Below are 20,290 nucleotides of genomic sequence, written 5' to 3' on the forward strand. Positions count from 1 at the left end.
TGAAACTGATAGGCTGTATGACTGAATAAACAGGGACTGGCTGTTGACATCCTTACTAGGGCAATCAGCCCCACTGCATTCAAGGGGATGTTATTACCGGTGACCCTCAGGCCCAGCTCAAGGAAGGAGGGAGAGGAAGTTCACTCCCTCCATATACCCCATTTGGCTGGGACAGGCTAGCCTGACCATGCCCTGGTGCATTGTGGGAAAAGCCTCTGGGAGGGAGTACAGGTCAGCCTGACCATGCCCCGGTGCATTCTGGGAAGAGAAGACAGTCTGACAATGCCCCAGTGCACTGTGGGAAGAGCCTCTGGGAGGGAGAACAGGCCAGCCAGAACCATGTCCCAGTGCATTCTGGGAAGAAAAGACAGCCTGCCTGAACCATGCCCCGGTGCATTCTGGGAAGCACCTCTGCCGAGGCCCGGCTGCAGAAGGCGCATGCCTGCGATTGGTCGGTGCCCCCGGAGGCGCGGCCACTGATTGGTTCCTCCCCGGAAAGCGTCGCGCGGCGTCGTGCGTGATGCCCTCACTACGTCGCTGCCGCGCCCTCTCACTGAGGTTTGAATGTGAAGCGGAGCTGGAGCCTCCCTCGGCCGCCGTCAGTACTTAGCGCTGTAGGGAGCACCCGTCAGGTGAGGGCGCGAGCCGCCGTCCGCCCGTCTCTCGCGTGGGGGCTGAGGCGGGCGGATGGGGAGCAGCGAGGGTCAGTCCAGCTTCGCGTGTTCTTCTGCCTTGGGTAGTGGTCGGGCTGAGGGCCCGCGGCGCAGCAGTGAGGCGCAGCCGAGTTTGCTGCCGCCCGTTGAGCCCGCCCCCTTCTGCTTACCTGCCTCTAGATTGGCTGTTGAGTCTATCGTGGGATGAAAGCACCCCCTCGATTGGCCTTCACCGCTGTCGCTCTGACGGTCAGGAGTGAGGTTGTGTGAGCCGCACACCTTGCTTGTCCCCCTTTCCCTCTCCATTTTCCGTCCATCCCCAGCCTTCCGTCTTCCCTTCCTCTCCCCGCTTGGCTTGCGGGGAGGGGGAGGCTCTCTTGGGGCAGCTCCCTCTCCCCTCTCAGGGGAGCATCAGGGAAGTGCCTGAGAGTCTCAAGCCTGCCTGGAAGGCTTCGGCTCCCCTGATCTGAGCTGGGGAAAGAGTTGGCTGCACTTGGGTGAGGCACCCGGGGCGGGCAGTGGGTGGGGAGGAAGGGAAGGCATTGCCTCCCCACCGGAGTCCTTCAGAAAGTGCTGCTGCTATGCGAGGTGCTCAAGCACCCACAACCCATGCACAGGCAGGTGAGGCGGTGCCTCCCCACAGGAGTCCTTTGAAGCACCACCGCCGTGTGAGGCACCTACAACCTATGCGTGGTCAGGTAAGGTAGTAGCTCCCCACTGAAGTCCTTCAAAAAGCACCACAGCTATGGGAGGTGCTCAAGCACTCTCAAGCCACACCGGGCAGGTGAGGCAGTGCCTCCCCACAGATGTCCTTTGAGAAGCGTTGCTGCCACTGTGTGAGGCACTCCGTGCATGTGTTGTGGATGCTTGGGCGCCTCACACAGTGGCAGTGCTTTCCGAAGGACTCCGGCTTCGGAGACCCAACAGGCTTGAGCGGCTTGTAAAGTGAAACTTTTCTTTGTCTCCAACTTTTCTTAGACCACCAAAGCGAGGTGGGTCCTCATAGAGCATCGTTTTAAAAAGCAGGTCCCAATGCTAAAAAGCTTGGGAACCACTGATGTAGGGCCCAGTCCTATCCAACATTCCAGCACCTGTGCAGCCACAATGTCTCCCTGAGGTAAAGGAACAAATGTGTTCATACTCTGAGGAGGCCTCTGTGACTGCCCCACCACAGGATGCAGCACATGCCCTGTTGGCATGGCTGCACCTGCACTGGAAAATTGGATAGGATTAGTCTGTCTATAACAGGGGTGGCTAAACCTGCTTAACTTAAGAGCTGCATACGATAAACTTCAGATGTTTGATAGCCACAATATTTAAGGAGCATTGAAATTCTTAAATAAGTTTATCCACCATTTATGTTAAACTTGTGTTTTCACCCAGTGGACTCTCAGTTTATATGTGGTAAGTAACTATAAAGCTTGGAAATTTCTTATTTATGTTTTATATTGTGACACAAAAAAGGAGCTCAGCCAACATCTTTCCAAGAGCCTCACATTATATGTCAAAGATCAATATGTGACTTGCAAGCCACAATTTGGCCACCTGTGGTCTATAAGGTAGTCACAGCCTTTCATAACCATTACCTCCAGAAATCATTGCATCAGTATTATTCTCTACTGCATATGGCGCCTGTGAAGATAGGAATTTGGCTAAGGTCATTTAATGAAATCTTGATAGAGGTGAAATTTGAATTAAGTTTGGTCTCTGCATCTGAAATTTAAAAATAATTATTTATAAGTAAGTGCTGTTCACTACAGTGCAATCTTGTACGCATACTTTGACATTGCTGTTTACAGATAGATCAGATATTCCCATTAGGTTCCTATCAGCACTGAATATATTTTTCCTATTCATCTCCTTTATTTTGTTATCAGATAAAATACATCCAGGTAGCTCATTTCAACTAAACTGCATCTGAAACAAAGCTTATCTACTGGTAATCGCTTACTTTAATTCCTTATTGAGTTTTCCTGTTTTCCTTTTATTCTCCTGCTGTTGAACTATAGCTTGTTTGCTCCTTGGAGCGGGTTCCTCTCACTCTTTGTTTGCTAGTACTTTGTACTTAGTTTGCATTTTGCTATACACAGCAATGGTATATAAAGTGCTTTATACAGCAATGGTGCAACAGAACAATTAATGATAGTTTCTCAGTCTTTTGTCAACAATTGTTTATTTGCAAAGGTGTGATAGTAGTTGGAAAGTGGACGATCAAACAGAAAGCACTGCTTAGAATTGTGAACTCTTGTAAAAATAAAGTAGTGAATGTGAGAGTTGTTTATCAAGAGTACAGACAGATCTATAACACATAAGAGAAGCAGTAAGCAGTTGCTGATTAGCATGTTTGCCAAGCAGAGCAAGATCAGTATGATGTTGCATGTGATCAATAAGCAGAAAAAAAGTTAGGTTATAATTGCTTAGGTCTCTTGGTATATTGTTTTAACAATTTAGAAAAAAAAATAAAATGTTCATAAACTGTTTTCCAATAAACTGAAAGCAGGTGCTTCCAAAGATAAAAGTTCAGTTCATAAACTCAAATAGGTGAAAACAAGTAAAAATGCAGATAAAAGACAGGTGAAAGCTCAAATCGCCACTAGTTTGCACTGTATGAATTTATAAGAGAGCCATCTTGGACCACCAAGGACCACCATCTTGTTCTTACAGTGGCCAGCCAGATGCTGCTGGAAAGCCTTCAAATAGGGCATCTAACCCTTTCCTACTGCTGATCCGCAGCAGCTTTAGAAATGTCCTGCTTCTGATCTTACAGGTGGCATAAAACAATCGTGACTAGTAGCATGTGTTTACCATAAGATCATGATCGTAATATCATAAGTTGGCTGAAATTAAGGTTTTGTAACCCTTCCTGAAAATAACCAAAGACCCTGAGCTTCTTCAGGAGGCAGGGAGTTCATTTCATAACTTTGGAGCCATGGCTGTAAAAGCCCTGTTTCAAGATACAGAAGGCTGTACTTCATGCCATAAAGGAATATGAAAGTCTGAAACCAAGGCCTTGAACTGAGTTTGAAAGCACAGAGGTATAAAATATTGAATAGGTTCACATTTTTCAGTAGTCAGTAGGGGGGTCATGGAAGTATTTTGTATCAATTGAAGCTTCTGGTTGACAGCCATGTGGTGTTTAGCACAGTAATCAGTTTGGAAGTTTCATCCAACTTCCTGACTGCCTGTAGATCTTAAAAAGCATTGTTGGTAATACCAGATCTTGAAGAACACTGCATATCAGATTTTGGGGGACACTGCTTATCAACTCCCTGAAAGGGAAAAATTATAACAGTCTTAAAACTAGCTAGATTTTCCTTACACGTCAAGAAAGACTGTCTCCTTTAAAGTCAATATGACCTTAACTTCCAAGAAAAAACATTCAGAATGTTAGCCACCAAGTTCACTGTAGTCTTCATCAGTCATTATGAGCAAGGGTTGAGAGCCCATGCAGTGATCTTTGCAATAAGTGACCTGTTGTCATCCTCCGGTGGTGGTAGAAATTAAACCAAACTGATTCAAGCACCTGCAGCAAGTGGAGCTTGTATAGACCAGTGTCCAGTACAGACACGATGTCAGTGGTTCCCAAACTGGTGGGTTGTGACCCACCAGGGGAACCAGAAGGCGGCCATGACCACTTAAGGGGAGTGGCCCCAAAATGAGTGCCCTGACAGCACCTATGCGATTATTGTGCAGCTGGGAGCAAAGGGCTTTTCAACTTACCTGGAGGGCAGGGCTGGCCTTTGCAAGTCTGGGGGATCTCGAAGCCTCCTCTATGGGCCTCCATGGAAGCCACTTCCAGTTTTTGTGCAGTGTGGCTTCTCAGGAAGAAGAGAAATGTGCTGTCATGGAAATCATATAGAAACTCTGCCTGTTGCTCTTTAGATTTTTTTTTTGTCCCCTGGCTTTCATAGATAATATCGGGAGGGGGGCACACCCCATTCTATGCAAGATTATGTCTGTCTTCCTCATCTGCTTGGCTGTACAAAATCAATGAGTATCTTTTCCAGTTTTTCTTTAGTTTTTTTTTTAACAGTGGTGGTCTCTTCTGCTGTTTGGCCTTTATTTTCATGACAGTTTTAAATGCAGTTTTTCGCCATGTGGCTTGCACTGTATGCCTGTTTGTGGAAAAGAGCTAACTCTATATCTCCCATTGTTAGTGTGTGGATTGTTTTTATGCCTTTCAGTGTTTGAAAGCAAACTGGTAATCCAGATCTATTAAGTGGATACTGGATTAAATGAGTCAGAAAAGAATCTACAGTATACCATTGAGAGAACAGCAACAGTGAGGGGCTTGCATTTGGTTCTGTATGCAGTATAGGGTATGCAGTGGCAGGACTGGAGAAATCCTACAAACCTTAAGGGATGTGATGTACCTGTAAGGGAGTTTAAATACCTTTTCCAGCAGTTAGTGGGTTATTTGTGTGTCTGTAAATGAGTAGGTACATTTAGCACCATATTTTCTAAATGATGTGCTGCGTAGGTCTGAAAATTCCCCTTTGAGCACCTGGAAATATAAATATAATATAAATATAAATATAAACATTCCAACAGTGGAATGTTGGTGGGTAAAGGGGTTTTGAAATACTTTTTTCTGGCCTGCAGTGTTGGAAACATCTGCCTTGAAGACTTTCACAATAATGAACAATTCTTAGCAGAATTGCTAAAATTCTTGAGGTCAGTGTTTCTCAGATTGGCCTTCAGCTGTGACTGCTAGAGTTATCAATTGACAGCTCATATCCTGTACAGATCAGTGGAGCAAAACAAAGTGTACCTGGTGACAGTATTTGAGCAGCATGCTTCAGATGTTTAATTGCATTGAGAACTCAGACCACATGGGGTGCAAAAGATAATAGTCACAGTCCAAATGGGAAGTGATCTCTGCTTTCATTCTATTTTTAGTTCATAGTTCTGGCTTATGTTTTTCTTAGTAAGTGGATGCCTAATACGTTCTTTTTCATTAAAGGTTATGGGTGAGCATAGTGTTCTTAAGCTAGTGTTCCTATAAAATATAAATTCATTACACAGCATGTGTCTTCTCTGTGAATATATAAAAATGTGACTCTCTACTAGTACAGCAGTTAAAAGTCTACTAAACAAAATCTGATTAATTTTTTAGGTTCCGCAGCCATGGAGCTGAGTGATGCCAATCTACAAACTTTGACAGAATACTTAAGGAAGACACTGGATCCTGATCCTGCCATAAGGCGTCCTGGTAAATAGTTTAAAATGTACAACAGTGAAAAATTGTGTCTGTACTGATGAAGTATACCCAGAAACATTCTTGTTTCTGTAGCCATTCTGTGCTCAAGTGTTCACTAGATTTTACTTACTTCATGGTATTGGCCAGGAACAAAATTTACCAAAATGTGATAACATTCTATAAGGAAGAGACAACGCTGTATGAAACTTTCCTAGATATAATTTTTATCTGAAATGGTTGAGTTTTACATCATGGTTTTACAAAGTGAAAAAAATGTATTTACAAAATGAAAAAGAGCACTTCAGTAAGGGAAACTTAAGTGTTCAATGTGGGGCTGTTCTTTTCCTTGTTACCCTTAAGTTAATGCTTTGGTGTTTATGGGGGAAGAGAACACACAGTCGTGGTGAAATCAATGTTAAACACTTAAGCCCACAAGTTTTTGCAGTTTCCTTTTAGACATTCTTCCCATAGAAATCTTAAACTGCTTTTAAAATGGCTGATAGTTTGCACTTCTTTACCTCTTCACTGTTCAAAGCAAGTAAGATTGTCCTGATTGTGCTACCTTTTCAGAAATTGGGGGAAGCAGAATTCAAGAATTAGTACCTGATCTGCAGTTGTTGTTTGTCAGTCATTTAATACTGGTGAGACCTAAGCTTTATCAATCAATAAATAGATTGACCTCTGTCAATACAGCAATATTCATTACCATTTCTTCTTTTTATTAAACAATGGTAATACTAACAATCAGTTGCTTACTTTTGAAGTCAGTGATAGGATTTAGATTATGGAATCACTAAACTTTTTGCTAAGTTCAGGGTATTCTTTTGCAGCGGAAAAATTTCTTGAATCAGTTGAAGGAAGCCAGAATTATCCACTGCTGCTCTTAACACTGCTAGAGAAGTCACAAGATAATGTCATCAAAGTCTGTGCATCTGTCACATTCAAGAACTACATTAAAAGAAACTGGAGAATTGTAAGTATTTGGGTGACTAGAATTGCACTCATTAGTATTTTGTTGTAGTGCTTAAAAAAATAAGTGGTTATGGATAGAAGTAATTGAAGCTTGCATTGATTTGATGGACAAAAGGTGAGAGAATGGTTTTTACCTAGAAAATATTTGCTTATCTGATGTGTTACTTTTTGGGTAAAATAATGTTAAAAGTTTTCAATGTGCTCCATTTTTTCTTAAAATGTAAGCAATGCAAGGGAAGTGCATACAGTGGGTCCTTGTTATCCATAGGTTCAGAACCCAGGGATTTGACCCAGCATGGGTTCCAAAACCACATATGGAGGGACCACAGAGGACATCCAGATGCAACTAGAAGTGTCTTCCGGTTGCATCCGGAGGTGTTCTGACGTGCAGGGAGTGTGTCTTCCTTGCACCTCAGGTCTCTGAGTTCCATTTCGGTTTGCCGTGAAACTGGACATCACTTAACACCTCTGGACGCAACAAGAAGGCACTTCTGGTCGTGTCTGGAGGTCTTCTGTGCCCCCCCTATGGATCTCTATATCTTTGCGGGAGGAGGTCCTGGAATGGTTCCCCCACAGATACTGACGTCCAACTTTTACTATTGTATTATTGTGTTTTAAGTCAAATAAACTTGAGTTCTGATCCCGGTTGATTAAGGTCAAACTTCTAAAAAAGTTTTCTAATGTATAATTTTCCAGAGAACCCACATTGCTGGCCTGCATCTCATGATATAAGTAACCATTTCCATTTTAGCACAAGAAAATATCTTTAAAAGTATCTGTCACTTTCTATACAGAGTTTTCTTGTGCTTGAGAATATTTAGCTCTAGAGAAAATCTAGAGTGCGCGGTGTAATGATATTTGTCTTCATTTGGATGTTGTAGTACTCCCTTCACTAACATTTTGTTTGCAGATTGAAGATGAACCAAATAAAATATGCGATACTGACAGGATTGCCATTAAATCCAACATTGTACACCTGATGCTCAGCAGTCCAGAGCAAATTCAGAAACAGGTAATGTGACCTGAAGCAAAACAGAACTTTGTTTCAACATGGAATTTGCTTTTGTGTCAGGGAAGCCAGTGTTTTGGTATAAAATATGCATTTTGACCCAAGAAGCAGTAGCTATATTAAAGCTTGCTGCATCAAGCATTTTAAGAACTGTAAGGAAAACGTTTTTAAAATCAGATTTGAATATTATATATGTCTTTTAAATAAAGAAAAAAAAATACTTTTAGTAACTGATAGAAATTATTCTATTATCCTGAGATCTGTAACTTAGTGGCTCAGCTCATCTGGTTAAAATCATGGCCTGGATGGATGAGAATGGGGAAGGAAGCCTAGGAACACAGGAGGTTGCCCGAGTCAGGCCTTTGGGCCATCTAGCTCAGTATTGGCTACACCAGCCATTCTTAACCCTTTTTTGGCTACAGCTTTAGAAGTTCTTCTTAGGTTCCAGGGTGTCCTAGTCAAACAAAGTACAGCATTACCAGATAAACATAAGGCTCCCCTTCTCTCAGTTTTCAGTCTGTGACCCCATCATATGTCCCAGGGTTTCCCATGGGGCCATATGGCTCCCATTGGGAGTAGTTGGTCTACACTGACTAGCAGTGGCTCTCCAGGGTTTCAGACAGTGCCCTACCTGGAGTTGCCAGGGATTGAGTCCGACACCTTCTGCAAACAAGACATCCTCTATCACTGAGGATCCAGAGTTTAAGCTAGCTCATATTCTTCACAGGGTGTCTATGAAGTGATTGGCATTTATATGACTGACTGCAGTTAAATGTTTTTCATTGAAGATAAGTCAGAAACAGTGTTGATGCTCCAGATGTATCAAGTTTATTCCTCCTCTGATGTGGTGGAGATTTCAGAGTAAGCCCTTAATGTGCTGTCCACGAGTCCACTGAGAAGGGCAAATCCTTGTGTGAGTGCACTTCAGAGAGAAAAACTTGGAAGGATGTTTGGAATGGTCTTTAAAAAGCCAGGAAATCCGGAGGCAGTGTGATCCACTACAGTAGTCCAACATGAAATTTTACTCCAGGGTGTCCTTTTCCCACTTCCTGTGAGCAATGTCTTGCCATAGATTGGTATCCTGGATTTAGATAAAAGCTGAGATGTACGGTGCAAGTACCATCATCCGAAGGCCAAACTAGACATGATTCTAGTGTTTTTGTTCCTCGTCCTTCATAATGCATTGGATCTAAAGAGAGAGTCAGCCCAATTCCATCTCCTGCCCTGCAGAGGGATGCAGCGGTGCCAAAACAGCCTCTGCTCCATCCTTCGTGGAATGAGAGGCCTCCAGCAGGCATCTCAGAGTAAGGGAACATTCATTCCCTTGTCCTGGGTAGGCCCCAGCATCCACATTGGGGCTACTCAGTCTTGTGCCAGCAGAATACCTGGCATGTATCTGAGCAGCCCTGTGTTGGGAACTCAGGCCCAGGAAACAGGAAAGGATACAGCTGAGGCCTCTGCCACCATCCCCTCCCTCCTCCTGGAACTGATCCACAGCGTGTAAACGACAGCATGGGCCAGCTCCAGCCGGATACGATTGTGCCGTTAGTCATGACTGCATTCCACTGATACTTGTCTCGTTGACCTCCATTGTGCACAGGCTTTGGATTCAGCCATAAGTCTAGCAGAGCTAACGTATGTCATGACAGCACATGGTACTTGTTGCATTCATTTTGCCTGCAGCAGCAGTCAATAACATTTTGGGTCTGTTCTGCTAGATGTTGTGAATAGGGAGGTAGATATGCCCATCTTTCACTTTCAGTACCAGTTGTTGTTTTAACTCCATGTCTTGTTTTCTTTCTTAGATGAAGCCCTATGGTGTGTTTAGTTAACTAGATGCCGTTGTTTGTTACCTTGCAAGTAGCTACATAATGTGTATACTTTTTTACTATTGTAGCTAAGTGATGCCATTAGTATAATTGGTAGAGAAGATTTCCCTCAGAAATGGCCAGACCTTCTCACAGAAATGGTGAATCGATTTCAGAGTGGAGATTTCCATATTATTAATGGAGTCCTTCACACAGCACACTCTTTATTCAAAAGGTATGGTGCAAGAGGTTTGGATTTGAACCAAAATCTCTGTTTTGACAGTAATGGCTCATGTCAGTTGTGATTGTTGGTTTTGGTCTGTTTATAAATAATCATGTATAGGTTGAATGTGATTATTTTCCTCTGTTTGCCAGGTATCGTCATGAGTTTAAATCAAATGAACTGTGGACGGAGATCAAACTTGTCCTTGATGCCTTTGCATTACCCTTGACAAATCTTTTTAAGGTATAACACTGTGTGTGATAAATCTGGAATTGCTTAAATGGAAACTGAATTCTTAATATCTCTCATGTACCTTTGTCATCTTTTTTTACCTTCACAAATGCTTGACACTGGCTCCTGTGAGGTCCCTAGTTCTGTAGTATTCTAATAGTAAATAAATATCTTTCCAATTTTAAAAATTATATTTTGGATTTATTTTCTAGTAAAATAGTACAGATTGGGTTACTAATTTATGCAAGTTGCATTGCTAAGGTTAAGGATAAGACCAAGTCTCATCAGACTGTGTTGTGTTTTATTTTAACACATTTTTAAATTTTTTTCTTTGTAAACCGCTTTGTGGACTTTTAGTTGAAAAGCGGTATATAAATACTGTTGTTAATAATAATAATAATAATAATAATAATAATTATATTTATTATATAATAATAATAATAATAATAATTATTATTATTATTATTATTATTATTATTATTATTATAGGGTATTTTCTTTAAAGATTATTTTAACTTCCTATGCTTGGTTAAGCATAATAGAAACTGTATATAGTTGGCCCTTGTTATCCATGGAGTTTCAATCTGGAAATGATTGTGGACAACAAATTCCATGAACTGGGACTAGAGTCTCAGTGGGGGCAGGATTGCAGCACTTACCTAGAGGTCGCACCATGACCTCCAGGGGTTGTGCCAGGCCTTTAGCTCACTCGGTGATTCTTCCTGCCTCCTCAGAAAGCCTCCAGGATATAACTGGAAGCAACTTCCCGTTCATGTCCGTAATGTCCAGTCATGTTCAGGAGGTGTTCTGAGATGCAGGGAGGTCCGTAAGTGGACCACGTGTCCCATGCCTCAGAACACCTTTGGGATGTGACCAGAAGTCGAGGATATGAGCCAGAAGTTGCTTCCAGTCACATCCAGGAAGCCTTCTGAGGCATGGGGAGACATTGGATGGTGGATGGTGGAATCTACAGGTGCCAAGCCCGTAGGGAAGGAAGGCCTGCTGTACTAATGTAGGATCAATTTACCTTTACTTAAATAGTTTTGAAAGCTTTTCTGAAGTTTTCATCAGACCCAACTTTTGTCCTGCTAGCTTTCTCTGTTGATCCTTTGACTTGAATGTTATCTTTTATATTTCTGCATATTTTTAATAGAAAGTGGACTAGAAAATGGTTTAAATACATATGTTTACTCGAAATAGGCCGAGATTAGCATTCAGTAGTACCATCAGCCTGTTTTCCATGAAAATGAAGCATTGCAAGTTCTTTGTTCTTTGTTGATTTTTGTTAGTGATTGGTATTAAATTCTCCTTTTCTAGGCCACAATTGAACTTTGCAGTACTCATGCAAATGATGCCAGTGCTCTGAAAGTTCTCTTCTCCTCTCTAATTCTGATTGCTAAACTGTTCTACAGTTTAAATTTTCAGGTAAGTTATCTTTATGTCTCTTCTCTAGGTGATAGTTCTAACTTTGTGAGCCACCTTCCAGCATGTCCAAGTGGGGCATAGAATTCAAGTAGCAGTTTCAACTGTGGCTGGCTGAGTGATCATGGATCTTGATGTTGATAGCTAAAAATCTTGATGGGTTTTGGAAATGGTATGTGAAATCACAAGAATTTGGCTGAAGATCAACATTGCATACATGTCCTGAGATTAATTTTGTTTAAAAGTGCAAGAAATAATTGCATAATTAAGTATTATGTCCATTTTCTTTTCATGAGCTGGTTGGTACACTGGTGAGTTGAGAAGCAGGGTTTCATGGATCTATGGTGGTATACAAAGATCCCTAATAGAGGAGAGCAAGCCATAATGGGCACTATTTCATTAGCATGCAACACTATCAATTATTAAATCAAGCTAGAAGTGACGCAGTTCATACTGAACTGGTGAGAGAAGGTTGATTGACTACATTCTGAACCAGTCAAAGCATACACAGAAATTGATTCAATGTTTGGCAATCAAGGAGTTTTTTCATAAATTATGGGGTTTTTAAAAAGTGACTGTTCTTGTATTTCTTTTTAAGCCAATTGCCAGTCAAGATATGAAAAGTATGCTTTATAAATTCACAGATATTGTGTAATTTAATATATGGATCTACACCTTAATTTTTAATAGGATCTTCCTGAATTTTTTGAAGATAACATGGAAACCTGGATGATGAATTTCCATAATCTTTTAACTTTGGATAACAAACTGTTACAGACAGATGTAAGTATTTGCATAAAACCTTTCATAAAGTTTATGTGTAGTGGGAAGGATAATTCAAGTGTCAGCATTATCTGGAAATTGTTTCTGTTAAGTTCCATTCTTCTACAGATATGTGACAACTGGGCAGTAAAAAAATTGGTTTAGAAAAGGCAAACTAGATCACTGGCACACTCTATACTGAACCATGTTTGAGTGAGAAGAATAATTTGATCTTACTTCAGTCTCTCTTGATGCATCATTTAGCTAAATGTGAGGAAGATGGTGGCTTCAGCCTTAATTTTGTATAGCATGTTTGTTAATTCTATACAGCCAAAATAGATCTTATTTCATGAACGTAAGATTTTTCCTCTATGTAATGTTAAGATTTGGATATATCAAGACTATGTGCATCTTTTTTATTTACACTATGACCATCACAGCTTTCTAGCAGTGGAATACAAGCTTCTGTTTGAACTCATTAACATTTTAAAAATGATCTGGTAGTGAGCTGGCTGTGGCAAAATTGAAAGAAAAATCCCTGAAGTGAACTAGATCTTCATTCTTTCATGTTGTGCCTTCAGGTGACATTTCAGAGTGTAGACTTCTATGTAATTAGTCCTCTAAGAAAAATAAATTGGTGGGCTCTTTTGTTAACAGGATGAAGAGGAAGCTGGTCTGCTGGAGCTTCTGAAATCCCAGATTTGTGATAATGCAGCTCTGTATGCCCAAAAATATGATGAAGAATTTCAACCTTACCTGCCCCGTTTTGTTACAGCCATCTGGAATTTGTTAGTAACAACAGGTCAAGAAGTTAAATATGACTTGGTGAGCAAAACTGTTGGGTTCTTTTCCATCTACCTCGTAAATTAACCGTTCAGTACTTGTCTGAATTATGTTCGTTTCCTCCCCCTCTTTACAGTTGGTAAGTAATGCCATCCAGTTCCTGGCTTCTGTTTGTGAAAGACCCCATTATAAGCACCTCTTTGAAGACCAGAACACACTGACCAGTATTTGTGAAAAAGTTATTGTTCCCAACATGGAATTTAGAGGTAACTTTCTTTTGTTGTTGTTGTTTTTTACAAAGAACCTTGTGGCTTATGGCTTTCTGAGGTGGAAAGATTGAGTAATGAGCAATAACGACTGCAGGATTGGTTGTTCATCATATCCATGTTTTCAGGGATGTTCTGGGTGGTTGTGTTTTGCTAGTGAATTTGTTGAATAGATTTACAGCATGAATTTGAGAAATGAGTCCTTTCTGTGCTCTCCCGAACTGCTTTGCCTTTAAGATTTGTGTATGTTAATAGCAAGTGATGAGATAACTTTCATAATCTGAAGAATCTGAGTGCCTCTATCCCTCTAGCATTCATGTGTCTGCTAGTCAAACTGAATATGATTTTTTTTCCATGAATGATTCCCACAGCTTTTGGTAGCACTTGCAGTTTTCCCTGTCTTGCAATTAGTAGTTGTCCGGATGTAGCACCAAAGCAGCATGCTTTGTTTTCATTTTAAAGGCAACATGCATTAGTAGAGCAAGCATTTGAGGAGTTTTTGGTTCCTGCATTCCCTCTTCTTCCATTTGCAGACTGTGGTTTCTCTGCCACCTTTCCTCATTTGAGACAAACCAGAATTGGCCAGTTTGGATAAAATGACAAAGTATGGTTTGCTTCACAGAAGGAAAGAGGGCAAAAAATAATTGTGCAAGGGGATGAGTAAGTGTGTCAGCCTGAGGCTTTTCTGAAGGTTCATTTTCATAACAGCAGACCATTTGCATCCTGTTACCTGTGCCATTGGTACTAGGTTAAACCATGACTTGTTAAGAAAAGTTTTGATATTTGTTGATCTTTTAGTGATATCCTGTTGCATTTATAGATGCAGTTCATTTGTGCTTATTGATCGATGTACGTTATAATTTTGTTAGGTTTTGTATGCTGCTGTGGGTTTCCTTTGGAAAAACAGGGTCTTTTTTATACTTACTGGTAGGCTTCTGTTTGCAATAGCTTGCATATGTAGGACTCTCTGTGTATGTGTGATTTTACAGCTGACCCTTCATGCAGTACAGCTTGCAGGTGGGCTGCTGTTAAAAGAAAAATATCTAAATCCTACACGGGCTCATGAAATTAGTTCCATGGTTTGAAATTTCTCCTGGCCTGAACCAATATACTACACAAGAGAGCTTTTTAAAGCACTTTCAATTGAAAGTATTGGTGGGTCCTGAACCCCCATGAAATGCCTATCACAGAACTTTCTTGAACCTACAGCTTTATAAAATTAATGTATTTCTTCTCCAAGACAGCTTACATAAAATCATCAGTGAAAATCATAACATAACATCCAGTGTAGTGCTATTGTAACAGAGTATTTCCATGATTCTATAATGTTAAAACAAATGTAGTCAGTGTAACTTGGTTTGTACCATTGTAAAACGCTTGTATGGACCACTTTTTCTGCAGCTGCTGATGAAGAAGCTTTTGAAGATAATTCTGAAGAATATATTAGAAGAGATTTGGAAGGATCTGGTAATGACTTACTTTATACTGGGTGTAAAAATTGTAGAAAAGAACTAAAACTGTTTGCTGGAGGGATTGTTGTGCTTATAACCAGAATGTGCAAGCCTCACCTTAGAATAGACAGTCAGTTGTATAGTCTTTAAGTGCTATTGTCTTGGAGGCTTCAGGTATATAATGGATGCATTTTTGTATTTGTTCCAAGATTTCATGGTTTAGCATGGTTTATTTGTTCCAAGATTTGTATTTGTTCCAAGATTTCATGGTTTAGCTCTTAAAACAATTTTGTCTGGTCTCGGAATTGCCTGTTTGTAGCTTCCTTTTAAATAGCGATTAATGCTCTCATGTTCTCAAGAAAAATCTGAAAATATAACAACCACCTTGAAATTTGACCCGCTGACACTGCTACACTTTAACTCTCTACAGCCTGTCTCTACTGGGAAACTGAGCAATTGCTCCTCAAGGTTGTCCCATTCTGCATTCATTTTTGTCATACCATAGTAGGCTTGATGCTTTTCTATAAGCAGACTCTCCGTTACTCCACTTGCTTTCCACAGCATAAAATTCCCTCTTTAAAATATAACTTTCCCTATGGTTGCCATAGAAGCTGACGCAGTTGAGTTTGTGGTCTAGTAACTTATTCAAGCTCTTCAATCCTATTAACATAGTTGAAAGTGGGACCTACTTCTGAGTGAGTGGAAAGAAGGTAGGACCAGGCCAGGAATTTTTTTGTATCCTTTCAGGGCACAGAACAGTGCCTGCCAGGCAACCATCCTTGGTAACTTGGATTTCCATGCATTCTTAAATTCCTTCCTCTAAGGTTTGCTTGGTGCTTTGTTTTATTTCTTTCAGCAGAGGCCAGGTGAAAACTTTTCCTCCCAGTTCTGTTTAGAGCCCCTTGGTTCTGTGCTAGAATTTTTAACTATTGCCTTGCTTGTTTAATTATTTGATTGGTTTACTGTTGTATTTTATTGTATGCTAATGCAGAGAAGCTGCATTCAACTGCAGAGAAGCAAGCAAATGTAATTTCTTTAGTTATACATATGATTTTTATTTTATGGGTGCGCATCACCTTGAATTCCAAAAGAGAGAGTATACATTTTTGAAAATTAAAATAAGAATGTAGAAGAATAAACTATTAAAAATATTGCATGATATTTTGGATTGTAAATTCAGCTTTCTAAGAAAATTCTACTGTGTCCTATATTTGAATGAATTAGTTGTATCATGGTAATGGGGCAACTTACATGATCTTCTTTAGTTTTATAAACTTGATAGGAGATTGAGCCCAACATACTAACATGTCTAGAATAATGTCAAATGAACTTTTTTTTACCCTTTATGTGACAATAGCATACCACTTACAATGTAATTACTCAGGCATTAAATCTTCTTTTAGTTCTGTTTTATGGCACATTATAGCCCAGCTAATGCTGCTTTATTTGTATTCATGAGAGAAAACAACTTCTACCAAATGTTGCAATCTTCCATTTTTCATGGTACATGATTTATATTAAGATAACTAGACTGTGCTCCTGCTGCTCTATCAGATTGCTTTATTTCTGTAAAATGACGGACTTGGTCTGGATAGTTCTATCTTCACAATAGGCTGAATGTAATTTTAGTGCGTTTTGCAAGCAGTTCTTCAAAATCAAGGGAAATCTGCCTTGTTTTTGAGTAACCTGTCACACATTCTATATTTACAGATATTGACACCAGACGCAGGGCAGCCTGTGACCTTGTCAGGGGTCTGTGTAAGTTTTTTGAAGGACCTGTGACAGCAATCTTTTCTGGTTATGTTAACTCTATGCTGCAAGAATATGCAAAGAATCCATCTGTCAACTGGAAGCATAAAGATGCTGCTATTTACCTTGTAACATCTTTGGCGTCAAAAGCTCAGACTCAAAAGGTACTGTTAGTATTTGTTGAAATTAAATGATACTGCAAATGTTAACTGTCCAGGCCCTTTGAGTAGGGTAGGGTTAATCTAAATTTGAGGATGGGGGCCATAGCTCTGTAGTAGAATACAGGCTTTGCATGCAGAAGGTCCCAGGGTCAATCTGCATAGGGCTGGGAAAAACCCTTTTCTGGAACTCTAGAGTACCACTGCCAGTGAACATCCGATATAATGTGTGATAGGTAGTCCAATGGTTTGACTCTGCAAAGGCAGCTTTGTATGTCCATATAAATACATCTGTGTGAGAAAAACTGTGTGTGTCCTTGGAGGGCACTTGGACAAGGTTTTCTCAGTGGTCCAACTCTCCTTAAGTGAGCCCATCTTCCCATCACGTTTGCTCATTGCCTTCTGTGGAGGACCTACCTCCACAACCTCTTAGGGAGAAGTAGGCAATGGCCACTGCTGCTACTTCTCCTTTTTACTGTCACTTCTTGCTGAGTCAGAGAGAGTTGATGAATAGACGGTGATAGCAAGGAAGAGCAACGTGAGAATCAGAGGACTCCAGGGTTTGGGAGTAGCTGGTTCTGGAAACAGCTACTTAATAATAAGGTAGCATTCTTTGGTACAGCTCCATTTCTGCCACTTTGCTTCCTTGCACTAGTTTCTCACAATGCTGGAATGCCTCCAGTGGTACAAGGGATACATTCTCCAAAAGTTGAGCAGTGCATGAAACCAGCAATATGTGGTGCAGAGGTTGTAGGTGAGGCAGGACCAACCCACCAGAGTTTTTCAGAAAGCACTGCTCCTGAAGCTGTGAGTGTGCAAACGCAATGCAAACACTCCAGCCACTGTTAAAGAGTATGTGGGTCGTGAGTGTTTGCTTGCTCTCAGTTTCATTGGCAGTGCTTTTTGAAGAACTTCAGTGAGTCGGTCCTGCCTCACCTGCCGCCCCCACACCGCATGTCAGTTCATGCAACAGAACTATAGGAGTTTAATTATACCTGTGAAGCAGAAAACTGGCACTGATTGGCCCCACACTACCCAGGCTACACTACTCCCATTGGCTAGAATAGCTGTCAATTATCATCTGGACAAAGAGCACTGTAGTGAAACAGCACTAAAGAAAGTGGTATTATGAGAGGTACTACTGTGGCATTACTCTTAGTGCTAGTTACATGTTTCACAGCATGCAGCCTTGTATTTATGTGAAGGGGAAGTCTGAATAAAATATTCAGGGCAGGTCTACCCTTTTAGGTAAATGATGCTCTGACAGCTGATTCTGCAGTCACTGCTAACAGATTTATTCTGCTCACTCTGCCTTTTGCTTATGCCTGAGGCAAAGGTCTGGCCTAACTATTATGCTCACTAGGCAGAGAAGTGAAATAACCATAAGCATATAGTAATTGAATCATGACTTGTTATCTGCCTCTTTCAGACTCAGCTAAATGGTTGAGATTTGAGATTTAAGATTTGAGCACTGCTGAGGCTATCAGTAGTAGAGCACTGACAGGTGAAGGGGAACAAAGGGATGGTAGACGGAACAAAACATTGGTATCTTGGTGATAGCTGCATACTCTTTTGTATGCAGACTGTAAATTGGACATGAATTAAGTGCTACTTTATCTTATGAACCAGATGAAGAGTACATCTATAGTAAATACCTAAACAATATGAGATCATGCCTAATTCTTGTTCAGAATTAAATTCCCAGTGCTCCCCAGTGGGGAAGAAATTACAGCAATTGTTTGAGTCTACAATGTAGATACTCCCCTCACAATTTGGTATTTAGAACCAAAGCACCTATCACCCTGCACGAAAGGAACCTAACTTAGGAAGAAGAATGATCATGACAGTACCACAGTCAATACTAAAAATATGTTTTCTTGCCATTTTGATAATAGATTCCCTTTGGGGAGAAGGGCGGGATAGAAATAAAGTTTTATTATTATTATTATTATTATTATTAGATTCTTTTTTAAAAAAATATTTTTTAAATATTAATGTTCTTTAAGATCACTAGATGTCCTCAGTGTATTATCTTCTTTGCTCCACTTATAAACACAAATCCAGTTCTTGCAATGTCTCTTTAAATCCACTAGATGTCACTGGTACACTGTTCTTGTTTTATTTTTGTTCTTATCTACTGTGTTTACACTTTGTCAGCTGAATATACAAGAAGAATGTTCATTTGAATTGCTGCTTTGTTCTCTGATTTTATAATTCAAAGCTTAAGACCAAAACACATAAGAATACTTTTAGAAACTGCCAGATATCCATATAAATACTTGAGCAGTGCCTATTTGAGTACCTATATAAATCAGTGCAGAATTAAAGTGATGTCAAACACCTTTCTCTCCTAGCATGGAATAACACAAGCCAATGAACTAGTAAACCTGACGGAATTCTTTGTGAATCATATTCTACCAGACCTAAAGTCTCCTAATGGTAAGTTTAGAGTTCCATATATAATTTATACTTGTACAGTCAAACTGAGACTCATTGAGGACCCACGTGCAGTTGCTTCATTCAGAAAACCCCCGGGCCTACATAACTATAGTAGCTGTACAGTGAAGCCAAAACATTGGGTAGTCTCTGTAGCTTGTTTAATCAAATTTGAGAGGACTTTGGCATATATTGAATTCTTAGAGACATAATGGATAAGGATACTCGGTAAGGCTGAAGTTCTTGTAGAAAAAAGAAAAGAAGCAAAAGAGAGCCATGTAATGGTTCAGTATTTTGTCACTCTGCAGTCTTGCTTCTCCTGCCCTCCTTCAGTTGGGAATAAACAGTAGGGATCTTGCTTTTGTTAATTGAATTGTGAAAATACCTCATGAAATATGAAGGATTCTCCTCTTCTACTGTAAGATCTTATATACGGTAAGACGGTAGCCTTCAACCTTTTTCATATCATGACCCCCCAAAATAGTATGAGATTGGGGGTCCACAGCCAATCCTGCTCCCCTCCCAAGACCCAATCTGCCCACCCCTTGTTACCCCTGTTCTTTCCTCACAGCACCCTGTACATAACTCACTCAATGGGATCCTTGGTCTTGATGCAGTACTTGGATCTATATTTTGGTAGTCACAAAATTAACTGAAACTGTCAAGCATCAGTGTATGAAAGTTGACTTTTACAGTGATGTATGTGTGCCCCCGCTTTGTGTCCCACCTTTTTACCAGTTTTTCCTTATTTTCAAACTCTACTAACTGCCTAGTCTAGGATGCTGAACCTGCTCAGGAGGTTCTGAGAGTTAGCAGAGTTTGAAAATCAGTTGCCGCAATTCCACAAATGAGACTTCGCGACCCCATTGAAGTCATGACCCACTGCAGTAAGACATACAGCTTACGAAAGTAACTTTTTTTTTTTTACATACAGTGAATGAATTTCCTGTGCTTAAGGCTGATGGTATCAAATACATTATGATTTTCAGGAACCAAGTAAGTTACTTACTAGTCTTCTGTAATGTCCAGGTCAAATACTTTTTATAAATAACTGTTTCATGTATGTAAAACATTCTAAGTGGTGCTCATGCATTCATGGGTTTTTTTGATCTTTTACAATGTGATATGTATTATTCCTGATCTTTTACAATGTGATATGTATTATTC

General features: G+C 40.4%; 1 protein-coding gene across 2 annotated transcripts in view; it reads left to right on the plus strand.

Annotated features, from left to right (window-relative positions):
• The first annotated feature begins 528 nt into the window (after nucleotides 1-528).
• Nucleotides 529-20,290, plus strand: part of CSE1L (chromosome segregation 1 like) — a 38,196-nt gene continuing 18,434 nt past the window's right edge. Inside the window, exons 1-14 of one of the 2 annotated variants that reach the window (XM_066623951.1) lie at nucleotides 529-632; nucleotides 5,770-5,865; nucleotides 6,684-6,826; nucleotides 7,736-7,837; nucleotides 9,732-9,877; nucleotides 10,018-10,108; nucleotides 11,414-11,521; nucleotides 12,209-12,301; nucleotides 12,938-13,105; nucleotides 13,200-13,329; nucleotides 14,731-14,796; nucleotides 16,491-16,693; nucleotides 19,042-19,126; nucleotides 20,058-20,119. In XM_066623951.1, the coding sequence (XP_066480048.1) occupies nucleotides 5,781-5,865; nucleotides 6,684-6,826; nucleotides 7,736-7,837; nucleotides 9,732-9,877; nucleotides 10,018-10,108; nucleotides 11,414-11,521; nucleotides 12,209-12,301; nucleotides 12,938-13,105; nucleotides 13,200-13,329; nucleotides 14,731-14,796; nucleotides 16,491-16,693; nucleotides 19,042-19,126; nucleotides 20,058-20,119 (1,482 nt within the window). In that variant the 5' untranslated portion in view covers nucleotides 529-632; nucleotides 5,770-5,780. Of the gene's footprint in view, nucleotides 633-944; nucleotides 1,352-5,769; nucleotides 5,866-6,683; nucleotides 6,827-7,735; nucleotides 7,838-9,731; nucleotides 9,878-10,017; nucleotides 10,109-11,413; nucleotides 11,522-12,208; nucleotides 12,302-12,937; nucleotides 13,106-13,199; nucleotides 13,330-14,730; nucleotides 14,797-16,490; nucleotides 16,694-19,041; nucleotides 19,127-20,057; nucleotides 20,120-20,290 lie in introns of those variants that run through there. The other variant, XM_066623952.1, reaches the window with a different exon arrangement.

Source organism: Tiliqua scincoides, chromosome 4 (genome assembly GCF_035046505.1).
Source record: "Tiliqua scincoides isolate rTilSci1 chromosome 4, rTilSci1.hap2, whole genome shotgun sequence".
NCBI classification, from domain to species: Eukaryota; Metazoa; Chordata; class Lepidosauria; order Squamata; family Scincidae; genus Tiliqua; species Tiliqua scincoides.